This window comes from Scomber scombrus, chromosome 3 (assembly GCF_963691925.1).
Source record: "Scomber scombrus chromosome 3, fScoSco1.1, whole genome shotgun sequence".
In the NCBI taxonomy this organism is placed as follows: Eukaryota; Metazoa; Chordata; class Actinopteri; order Scombriformes; family Scombridae; genus Scomber; species Scomber scombrus.
In genome coordinates, this window is record NC_084972.1 from 33,596,610 (window position 1) to 33,609,162 (window position 12,553).

General features: G+C 37.5%; 1 protein-coding gene across 1 annotated transcript in view; it reads right to left on the bottom strand.

Annotated features, from left to right (window-relative positions):
- Positions 1 to 1,522: 1,522 nt before the first annotated feature.
- si:dkey-49n23.1 (semaphorin-3D) overlaps positions 1,523 to 12,553 on the bottom strand; it is a gene marked incomplete in the record, with an annotated part of 32,987 nt that continues 21,956 nt past the window's right edge. The window contains 6 exon segments of the mRNA XM_062416347.1: positions 1,523 to 3,316; positions 3,872 to 4,017; positions 6,989 to 7,053; positions 9,051 to 9,208; positions 9,976 to 10,017; positions 12,347 to 12,435. Coding sequence (XP_062272331.1) covers positions 2,789 to 3,316; positions 3,872 to 4,017; positions 6,989 to 7,053; positions 9,051 to 9,208; positions 9,976 to 10,017; positions 12,347 to 12,435 — 1,028 coding nt within the window.

Here is a 12,553-nt window from a genome sequence, read left to right on the forward strand (position 1 = left end):
TTACTTAAAGGAGCTACTTGTTTGTTTTGTTAAGTTTAGTTTTAGTTTTTAGTTTTAGTTGTAAATTTAATTTACTAATTATGAGTAACTTTGTTTGATTAACTTAAGTGTTTGCTATATTTAGATTAGATTTTTGATAATATTTTTAGTTTGTTAGTTATTTGTTTAGCATATTTAGATTTGCATAGTATTTGTTTTTTTGTTTTTTTTTGGTAATTGGTTAACACTGTGGGCACTTCAGGTTATTATTTTTTTTACCAGTGCAAGAGAGGCCACAGCAGCCATGGTCTTTCTTTGTTCTTTTGTTTGTTTTATTTTGTTGCAATAAATCCAAACAAAAACGCAAGATTGGAATGGACATTCATCTTCTTTTGCCTGCGTTAAACCACATCCCCATGGTGCATCAGTGGCCTTTTATTATGTTTGGTTTAAAGTTTAATTAGTTTTTTCTGGACAAATGGCCACCACACTAATAATACTATCTTCTTATCGATTGTAATTGTCTGTTTCTTTGGTCATTTTAATGTATTTTAACCTTTTTTTTACTTTAACTTTTAATTCAAATTTAATTTAATAATTCTTCTCTTATTCTCTATTATTTAAAATTATTTTTTAAATTATTCCATCGATTCATTTTTTAAAAACTTATTTCATTTAAATTTTCTAAACATTTTACTCATCTGGATTTTCTCGTCTGCATTGCTCTCGGTTTTTGTCTTTTAATTTGTTCTTTGCTTTTGTTCTCTCATCGTTTTTTATTCCTTTTCTTTATGTTGTCACTCGTTCTCTTATTATCTGCTTGTCAATCTACTGTAAAGCACTTTGAACTACACTAGCCTGTAAGGTGCTATATAAATAAAGAATGATCGATGGATACTACTACTACTAATACTGATAATAATCATCTGTATTTTTATGGCATTTTCAAAATCCATGTTAGAAAGTGCTTCACAAAAAACTTCAGTGTATGATAAACAATTTAGTGTAAAATAAAAATGAGATACATTTTAAAAGGAAAAAAAAGAGGGAAAAAAAGGAAATAAAAGACATTTCAAAGAAAAGAAAATCTCAAGTAGAATCAGAAAAAGCTTTATGATAAAAGTATGTTTTAAGAAGAGACTTAAAAGAAAACACTGACTCAGCCAACATGATTTCCTGCATACCATCTCGTTCAATACTAAAAGGTCAGAGATAGCAGGGAGAGAGGCCACGAGGATATATTGCAAAATATATTGTTCACTTGGTGACATTCTGTGTTCCATTTCAAACACAAAGCATCCTTTTTCAGATGGTCATGTAAATAGTAGTCGCCTCTTATGATACTGCCTAATTGTGTTATTCTGTCTTTGGACTAATTTTTCAAAATGAGTCAAATGATGAGTCACACACTGAAGATGCTTCTATGTCAAACCAGTCATGTTCAATTTAATAAAAAATAAAAAAAGATTTCTGGGACATCTTTCAGAGGTGCGGTGTGAGTGACTCACATTGCACAAAAAAGTCAAAACCCTTGAATGTTTGTATTCCTTTTATTTTACATGTAGGTTATCATTTTTGTGGCTTATTCACATACAGTATAACACAAATCCATGACTCAGTTCTTGATCTCAAAGCTTATTAGATTAGTGAAGTTTAAAAAAAAAAAAAAAAAAAAAAGAAGTTCATTTTGCTCATGAGGAACACACAAGTTTATAAAAACATATAGAAAATGTCCTAAAGTCTAGTATACAAAGAAAGAAAACTATCAAAAATAGAGTTCTTTAATATACATTGATGTGAATAATAATAATAATAATATTTAGTTACATGGCAGAATTAATACATAATATATCATTTGAGCAAGGTCCATTTTATGTGTGCGTTTCCACAGAGGCCTTTATTCAATCTATTAGGTATGTATGAAGCCTTGATTGCAAAACAAACATAAATAGTTATGGAAAACATGTTTTTTGTTAACAGATAAATGTGGGGCAGTAAATAAGGCAAACACTTCTTTTGTTTAGTGTTCTGTTGTTCACTTATACCATATATATATATTTCAGTCTGTATTGTATGTGTGTGAGATCCTGATACATGTTCACCTCAAACTTTCCGTGTATTTACGATTCTGTTTCCTGCAGTTTCAGTTGTCTGTTGCCAGTGTGTAGAGGACGTACTGGAAAAAGAAAACTGTGGTGCGGATATTGTTGAATTAATATAATAAAAATGAAAAGTCTGCCTATCACTACAAATAGTAACTTAAAACTTCAACAGTTTTTTGGCTCTGGTGCCCCGCTGATAAGCCAGCAGGCTATTTAACAGCAAAACTTAATGCTAAGATTTAACTTTAAGTCAAAACAAACAGTATCTTGTAATGAAAACTAATTAAGCTGATGTTACGTTAACCGAAATATAATCAGACATCAGCATCACAAGTATGTTGTCTTGTAACCTGTCAGCAAAAACAATAAGATATATGCATGGTTAAATGTGTCACAAACCAATAATACTTTGAACATTTGTGATTCGGCTGGTCTGAATGTGTAAATATCTTTTTGGAGCCAACTATGTCCCAAACAATAATGAACGTTGCTAATCATATAAATTCCGAAACAAAAGTTTTTATACATTGCCATTTCCATTTTTGAAATGTCTAAAGGTCAATATATTTAGGATGAGGATATACTAACTCTCTGTCAGTCTTTAAAGGCATAGAGGTGGCATCAAACTACCAGCCGGCATTATTTCTTTCTTTCTTTGTCTGCTGCATGTACAGGATCTGTTGTCAGTCTCTGTGGTCTCCTGGTGACTAGAGGGGAATCTCAGGCGGGTTGTTCCTCCTCACTCGAGCTTTCCTGCTTTCCTGTTTCAGCTTCAGAGTGCGGAGTTTCTGCTGTCTGCGTTTCTCACGGTACCACAGATGCTCGCAGTACTCGTCCACGCTCATACCGTTGCCGCCCACCAGCTGTAAGTCTTTGTAGCTCTTCAGAGAAAACTGAGGATTCTGGGAGAGCCACGAGTTCCTATGTCCCGGCAGTGGAGGTGGTGCATTAGGGGTCCCCACCTGGCTGTGAAACCCAGCGACCCCCACCGCTGCTGGGTTAATCTTCCCGATGATCACAGGGCTGGGCTGGTTGGGGTTGTGAGGGTTCTGCTGGTAGCGGGCTGGATGGAGGCTGTGGTTGGGGATGATGTGGATGCGGTATCGGGCCAGGACCTGACTGTAGGAGTGCTCGTGGCTGGTGCAGGTGTAGATGCCTACGTCTGCCAGCTCCAGGCGTTGAATCAGCAACCCTCGCTTCATGTGAAGGGAGCGGTCGTCGTTGCTCTGAGGGAGCTGGGAACCAGAGAGAAGGGGACAGGAAATGATTAGAGGTTGATGCTCAAGTGTTAAGTTTCTTCTGACTGCTTAGGCACCATCTTTGAAACTCTTGGTTATTTTTGCAGAACTCTACACACTTACCAATAAACCTTATTCCAAACCAGCAAATCATTATACATCTCTTGCAAAGACAAACAATTCTTGCAAAACTCTTCAAAGTTGTTAAAAAATAATGTTTTTGTGTCAATACAGTCACACAAACAGTAATTCGAATGAGCACACAAAACACCAACTGCACACTGATAGTATGAAGAAAACACATACACACAGGTATCCAAATGTGTAAAGTATGTATGTGTATTCTTAACATAACAAATATCAATACAAATAAGAAAATAAACAATACAACAAACATTGACAAGAATTGACGACATAGAACAATATACACGAAGGGAGGACTAAATTATAGCTGGACTGGAGACCAAGTACCAAACATGATGCCAGGGCCGTGTCAGTCACAGACAAGTATACAGTATCACCAACACTTGCATATTAAGGCATGTGACTCACCTCTCTGCTGAGAGCTTGCTGCTGGTTGTCCTTGTTGGGCTTTACCGTCCACCTGAGCTGGGCCTGCGTTGACCGAGGCACGCACTCCAGGAAGGTGGAGTTCCCCTCCACACCGTACACTGACTTCACCTCAACAGACTCTGAATCTGAAACAGTGCAAATAACAGAAATATATATTTAGTACATTGAGTTCAGGGTGTTTTCCTTCTTCCAAAGTGCCCCCTGCTGGATAGGATTTGTATAGCATGACATGCCCTTTATAAGTTGTGTTGCCACGGCCCTGCATGTGCGTGTATGTGTGCGTGCATGTGTTTTGTGCTTTTCAAGTTTTCCTTCCCTCTCAGTTACACCACTAGAACTTCCCGGTTCTAGTGTTGTTCCTGATTGGTGCGGCATGTTCAACTCCAATCCCAACCCAGCAATCAGTGCTGAGTTTATGAGTCCTATTTTAATGATCTATAGCACACCAACAACTCATGTCTGCTCCGTCAGGTCACTGTGTATGCAGCTGCACACCACACAGACATTGTGGTGCTTTATTTGTGTTTGTTTATCTTTTAATTATAGTTTTGGTTCTCTTTAAATGGTTTTGTTCAGTCATTGAGTAACAGGTAAACTCAGCAGGGTTTTAATTGTTGAAAGTATGGAAACCTGTTCAATGTCATCTCAAGAATATGTGTTAAATATTGTTCAAAAACTATTTTAATCATGTTAACCTTCTCCAAGGTGTTGACCCCCCATTGTGCACCCGGCTATTAAAATCTTAATAATGCGCCCCTACAATAACTTTAGACCTGGGTTTTCTTTGGTCAGTGGCGCAACCGCTTTCCTCTGCCTTAAAATAGCAACATTCCACCAATGTGCCTGACCACACCTCATTGAGACCAACAAACCCATGGGCACACAGACCGGTGCAAGTGCATTTGCAATTTAGACAACGGGGGCTCAGGAAGAGAAAATGACAACTGCGTCAGTCTGAAACTAACAAAGACACATGCGTCGCGCCCGCCATCCGCTGTCCAAGATAGGGCCCTATAAATGATTTGTCAGCCTGTCAGTCGGCGAGACTGGATCAGAGTGGCCAGTTCGCCTCTCGCCATTGTTTGACTTTGTTGAAAAGAGAGCTTAGTGGAGGTGCTGTGCTTCTTGTTAGTGTGTTTGTGACTTTTATTAAGATACTGGCCAAGGGCAAGTTTTATAATTATTATAATTTTGTCAAATTTTGGCTAATAAATAATTATTATATCAACCTTAACATCTGGTTTTATGTTGCTTCGCCCTGCGAGCTGGGTTGTAACGTGTGTTTCTTCCCATGTGGCCCTGATTCCTGATGTTAAGAGGACCTACATAGAGGGGGAGAAACTGGCTCAGTCTCTCTTCTACTCCCCAGCCTTGGCAGCAGCAGTCTGTGTATTTGTGCTATATGTTAGTTCTTTGTCTGTTAGTTTTTCAGTTTGTTTGTTTGATGGGTCTGGTAGTATTATTTTCACAGCTTAACTTCTGATAGGTTGAGTTTTTATGTCAATTTTAGGTTAGGGGAAGAGCCTTTTGTGGTCTGGTCTGGGTGTCTTCTCTTCATTTTGTTCAGTTTGGCCGGCCCATCAGTTTTGGTTGGAAGTTGTTGGTTTATTTTGTTAACAAATTGGTTAATTCCTTTGCAATTCTTGACTCTCTCATTATTTATTATGTTTGGCCCTCTTTGTAACAAGCTGTTCCAGAGGGTCGTAACACCACATCCCGAGACGTTTTATGTGAAATGCTGTACAGAGACAGACAAAAAGTGAGAAAAAGAGAGCAAAATCTTCAAGATATTTAATACACTGAATTTACACATGAATCTTACAAGAAAAAAGTAGGGATGATCGGATAGTATTTATCATATCTGATTCTCTTTATACTGTGCATCACAGCTGGAAACAAAAGTGAGCATTTCATAGAAACATTAATGTGAGCATTTCATAGAAACATTAATGTGAACATTTATTCTATTGTATACTAATTATTATTTTATTTTCCTCATTTGTAATAAAAATGACCACTTATTTACTGTGTAGTAGAGGAAACTGCAGTTACACAGTACATCCCCTAGAGTGCGCCCTACTCCTGCCTACAGATTAGAATAGTAATAGTATTTTATATACAGCACAAAACCTTTATTTAATTTTACTGCATTTATTTTCTATTCTTACACTTTGTCTTTAATGCTGCTGTGTTCTCGTTATAGACTATAGCTTATTTTTATCAATTCATTTATCCATGAAAAATGTCTCAGAGTGACTTTTAAAAGGGGTTTATAAGTCAAGTGTATTGCATATTATTATTATTATAGGTAGTCTCATTGTTAAAGATCTGTTTTGCAAGAGAGATCGAAGTACAGAAGGAGAATTAAATCAGAGATAAAACACATAACAAAACGCACCCAGTCACACAAGCACATCAGAAACACCAGATGTCTCTTAAAAAGTTCATAATCAAACGTTTAAATTCATCCAATGGGACGAGACTTTAAGGTTTTAATGAAAGAGTAAAGAATACATTTTTACATACCCTTTACTCATATACTCATATACACCATAACTCTATTACACTTTATATTTTAGGGGCGGTACTGTATAATTTAGTGCAGTATAGTAGTTCAGCAACAGTAAAGGACCAGTTCGCAAAAAATAAAGTATGAATGATAACGGTAAAGCAGGTAAGACACACCTTTAATACTTTAGATTAAATAATGAACTCACATAGCTTTTGTTAAATAATACATCCCCATATCATATATATGTTATTTAGACATTAAGTTTAATCCTGAGTGTGTATTAAGTTCATAAAATCATGTGTTGTTTATCACACATGATGAAACACAGTCGGGGGATTTATGCAGATCTCTTCTGGAGCCACCAACCATAAAGCTGTCCCTCTGTGATGTCTCACCAACCCCCACCCCCCCACCCGCTACAGCGCTTCAACATACTCAGTCAATCATAGGGTTTAAGTGTAAGTGGAAATCCTCTAAGTCTCAAAGTAGATACGAACCACACTAGTCGTCTGTTATGTAACTGATGATGGGAAAATATTTAAAGCAGAGACAGTTTCTTCATGTCAGACGGAGGAAATCCTTACCGTCATCTGTGATTGGGCACTGACTCCAGGGGTCTCCGTACTTTATATCCTGTCTCCGTGCCCGCCTGAAACACACACACACACACACACACACACACACACACACACACACACACACACACACACACACACACACACACAAATACACACAGACACACACAGTTTAGAACATGTCTGCTGTTTTACATACGTAGCAGGAAACTTGTTAAAATGCTTCACTAATCCATTTATCCAACTATCATTAAACCTCTTATTGCAAACTACCTGCTGTGTATGATCTCATTGTTTTATCTAACCACTTTATTCCATTTTAAGAACAGACTATGAATCTAAGTAATATGCAAATAGCAAATTGTAAAATAGTAAAATAGGTTTTAGAAGAGAAAAACAAGTTGAGTAAAAAAACAATTCAATGTAGGAAAAAGGCAAGAATAGAAAAAAAAGGAGAGATAAAAGCAATTCAAATCAGTACGACAACATGCTTAAAAAGTGTTAAACAGCAGCAGATAATATAACAGCATTAAATCCTCCTCCTGGCTGTTGTTTCTGGGCTCAGAGGTGAAAATATGAAGCTGCTGTGATTGTTATAAATGAGGAAACACGGAGCAAAAACAGGCTGTGAAAATACAGAATATTATTCCAGCCATGGTAAAGAGTGTTGTCATGTCTTCTCCTGCTTCTAGTTCGACCTTTCTCCCTTTTCTGACCCTGCTGCTTCCCTCCTTTTCTTGCTTTATGTTCTTTAGTCTGTAACATAACTGATGCTCTCTTTTCCCCTCTCATTTCCTTCTCAACTGTCACTCTTCCTTTCATTTCCGTCATCAGCAGGTCTCTCATCTTCTATGAGCAGACTAGTAGAAGAGGATATTAATGCTTTCACTCTCTGCTCATTTCCTTCTTCATCCTTCTCTCTCTCTCATTCTTGAAATACTTGAAGACTATTTTAATTGTTGTCTTGTTTTAACTACTTTTTCATTTCAGAATAGGAATCACTGTAATTCTCAAGGGAATTATACACTTAATGAGATGATTATCCTTTTGACTCCTGAAACAATCATTTTTCCACTACCCTCTCCACTCAGGATGTTGGCCTGCTCAGGTTTCAATGGCTGTAGACTCTAAAGGAACCATTGGTCAACAGTATCAGCAGACTCTCAGTATAAGTTGACATTAGCTTGCATGTTACACGTTCACCCTCCCTATTTTTGTTTCTCCTTTTCTACTTTCAGGTGTTTCTCTTGAAGAGCTGGCTGACTGACGGGTGGACCCTAACCCTCTCCTCTACTCTCCCCTATATGAGCTGGTCTCTCTTCCTCCTGGCATTCAGCTCTGACCAACTGAGACTTTCTTTTGTGTTTTTCTTTTGTTTATTTTTGTTATTTTTTGAGGATGGGGGCCTGGTAGTCCAGTTTTCACGGCTTTTCCTTCATTAGATCAGGTTATGCCTTTTTGGCTAATTTGTACTCAGATATACTCTCTATATGCTGCTGGTCACAGGTTTTTATTGTGGCTGTAACTGCTTATAAAGCAATACTGGTAAATATATAGTATACTGGTAACAATTCAAGTTTCATAAATAAAAATGTGAACTTTTAACTGTATTCAAAGAACTACAGTATGGCTCATGTTTATGGTCAGTTAACCTCAACGTATTTAATATAAGTTGATCACATATGAAAATATACATTGAGCTTATTTATCTGCACAAACATTCATGGAAATGCATCTAATATTTGTTGAGATATTTCTATCTGGACTGAAGTGCTACAGAAACCAAACTGGTATCCATAGCGCGTTGCTGCTAGCATGACCTAAAAAAACAGAACAATAAGCATGTCTAAAAGCATAACCTGTCTTTGCCTTTGAACTTGAAGATTTAAAAAAATGCACATCTGTATTGGCTGACATGGGTGGGAAAATATCAGCTACAGATATCAGTTTCTTATATGAGCACTGTTCCTGACAAAGTCTCTGTCAGTAATCCTCTGTAGATTAAAACTATAACTCATGTTCCACCTTGTCTCCCCTCCTTCCCTCCCTCCTTCCCGCCCTCTGTCTCTACCTCTTGCTGCTGGCGAAGTATCTGGAGCAGGTCTGTCCATCCCAGGAGCAGTAGGGGTCTCTGGCCAGGCAGCACCCAGCGCAGTCAGCCCCATATAACTCACACCTCTGGAGGCCCAGCTGGGCCACGCCGACCTCGCTGGACACGTACAGCTGTTGCTGAAGAAGCATCAAGAGAACAAGAGAGTCATTATGTGTCTGTAGATCCACCACTCCTCCTACTACTGTTACAGAGAGACGGAGATGATGAAGGATAAGTCAGTGTCTGGAGGTTCAGTCTTTGGCTTTGGAGCACAGATGTACAGAAAAGAAAAAATATCAACGCCTTTCTCATCTGTCAAAGTGTCTCCACAAGAAAATGTAGCTTTAACACAATTTGTCCCATTTTTTACTTTAACAACTGAAAATTCGTTTTTATGGCTGATTTTTATGTAAAATATTGTACCTTGACCATCTTTAACCTCTTTTTTAAAAACTCTCTAATTATTTATGTTTAGTTAGCAGTTTTAAGTTTTAAGAGGCTTCTTGCTCATGTACTGTGAAAATGACATTTAAAGATATTTTCACAGAATCCCGTCTTTAGTCTAGGACTAGTCTTAATCTCCGTCTGAAAACTGGACCACAATTAATTAAATCAATGCAAAAAAGGATCAACTTAATGTTTTTAAAATACAACATATTGAATAAAAATCTAATAAATGAAACCTGAGTTTGCCATGTTGGTTATTTTCTTAAATGACAGAGTAAGTTCATAGTTACTGTTACAATGAAACACAAGAATTATGTTAAATAAACCAGTTTACCAATAAAATTGAGTATTAATTTCTCATTAAATGTAGTATTGTTTGTGCTCTACTCTGATTAAATAACATAAATACACAGACAGACACTAAAAGACATACAGAGAAACAGACAGATAGACCTACTCTCTTTGTTGACAGCTCCATGGACAGGATTGGAGACGGACTCTGTGGGATCAAAAGACAAATGGATTTATTTAGATACTCGCAGCATCTCACATTTATACATCTCTATAATGATCGAGGCAATCGATGTGATATACAGGACGAATAGAAGACGGAGCTAAACTATATCACTTTTTTTTCATTGTTTTTTAATCTGTGTTTGTAGGATGTCCTAGAGTGCTTTGAAAGGCGTCTATAAATAAAATGCCTTATCATTATTATGTGTGACGTGGTTTTGATATTGCAAACAGCTTCAGTTGAATCAAGGAAGGAAGTCAAACAAACAATCTGCAAACACCAAACTGTGTCGACTGTTTGCCGACAAGCCGACACCAGCAGAATAATGTGAGGAAGCGAGTCGTCCTTCAGCGTCGCTCTTTAACAAAACTCATATTTCATCCTTGCGGAGGATGCACAGGAATGCCTCGGAGATTCATTAAACGCTGCTGCCGGCTTTGAGGTCAGGGCAGCTACTGAGATTAGAGCTCTAATAAGTCTATTTTCCTCTTCAGACGGCTAAATTACACTCCTCAATTTTTCTATTTTTCCAGCTCGCTGACTCGTTTCAGCTTTTCACAAAGGGAGTCGATGACCCCTGAGCACTGTGAGCCGGAGAGTTCGGGCTGATGGAGGAGGGAGAGGGAGAGATAAAGGAGGCTCAGACTATAGTGAAGGGAGAGCAGGAGTATTTTTTAAAGTGATGTGGCTATCGTATATCCCCTCACTGACCGACCAATCAGAAAGCGAACCAGCCTCTTCTGCCTCTAACAGTAATGTAAACATGGCTGTTCATCATATGCTTGTGGCAGTCAGCTGGTTTAACCCTGTCCCTGTTGTGTGTGTGAAGCTGGTGGAAATGGGTTAGTTCCTGTTATAAGTAAACAGACAAATGTTCATCTGGTTTCCTGTTTGTTTGTGGCTGTTTTGGCATGTTTTTGGTCTTTTTTTCTTTCTTCCTTCCCTTCACCTGCACTCTACTTTAATTCTCCTCAGGCTTAACTTCCTCATCTCATTTTTCTCTTTATTCTTGACCTTATTTATCTCCCTCTGCTCCCCTTTTCACATTTTTGTCTTCCTCTACAGTATTTCCTCCTGTTTTCTTTTTTTTTGTTTTTTTGCCTTTTCTGTTCTCCTCTCTTCCCCTCCAGTCTTCCCTTCATGTCTTCTTCTTCAGCAGCTTATTTACAGAGAAGACCTTGGGAAATATGTGCCCTGCTTTCTGTTTTTGTGTTTAGCAGAGTTATTCCAGACAAATATGTTCCATTGGAAACAACATGCGAGGTCTCATGCAGGACATCACATGGCACAGGGGCCAGCAGATGGGCAGTGGAAAACAAGGTCTGTGATTTTAGCCATAAAAGTCCAGATTAACTACAGGACGTGTGTGCGTGTTTGGCTCTGCAGCAAGAATTAAATGATCTGTGATATAATGTGAGCGGAGGGAATTAAACTCAGGAGTTATTTCTCAGGTGTTGTCAATGATTCTGGTGATAAAACCAGGTGTGGGTCACCTGCTTTTGTACTTACTTATTATTTATTGTTCTTTATTCTTTTCATTCAATTAAATGTTCCCATCGTGGGACTAATAAAAGATTATCTTATCGTATCATATTGTATCGTATCTTATCATATCGTATATTATCTTATTGTATCTTTTTGTATCTTATTGTATCTTTTTGTATCTTATTGTATATTATTTTATCTTATCGTATCATATCGTATCGTATCTTATCGTATATTTTTTTATCGTATTTTGTCTTGTCTTGTCTAATCATACTGTATCGCATCGCATTGCATCGTATCATATCTTGCCTTATCTGGTCTGACTGTATCTTATGTTAGCAGGAAATATCAATAAGTGCTATAAAGTGCAGCCCGTTGAGAAAAATGAGAAGCAGAAACCAAAGTGGAAGTAACAAATTAAAAGTTTGTTTAGCTACTTGTACGGCTCAGTGTATCCTTGAGTTTAAATAAAGCTTGAATAAACTTAAGTAAAGTAGTTTGTTACATTTGTACGATCACGGACCAACTATTTATTTTATAAGTAAAATGTGTTATATCATATCGGGATAAGTGTCGTTATTGAGATATGAGATTTTGGTCATATCGCCTGCTTTACCCTGATCTACCCACTAAAGGAGGTATAGAAACAGCTACTTTTTACATTTACTTCAATTCAATTTCAATCAGGCAACAGTACTTTTACTCCAGTAGGATATTTCAGTACTCCTCTGGTAAAAACAGTCACATTTCACACTGTTTTGCATCCAAAGCAATTGTCAAAATCCTCTTATCATTCAGTCAGAAAGCTTTATTGACAGCTGTGTCTCACCTGGAAGACAGTCAGCTCCTCCAGTATGATTTCCTCAGTGTCCCAGTTGTCTTTGATCACAGAGACTGCCTTCACCACCTTTCCATCATCTGGAAAATACAGAGAGGAACATTTACTGATATGTCAAAATTGAAGACTGGTGCACACACAGTACTTACAGTATTATCTATTTATTGAGTTTATGGAGGTTGTGATGTTTTACAAAAG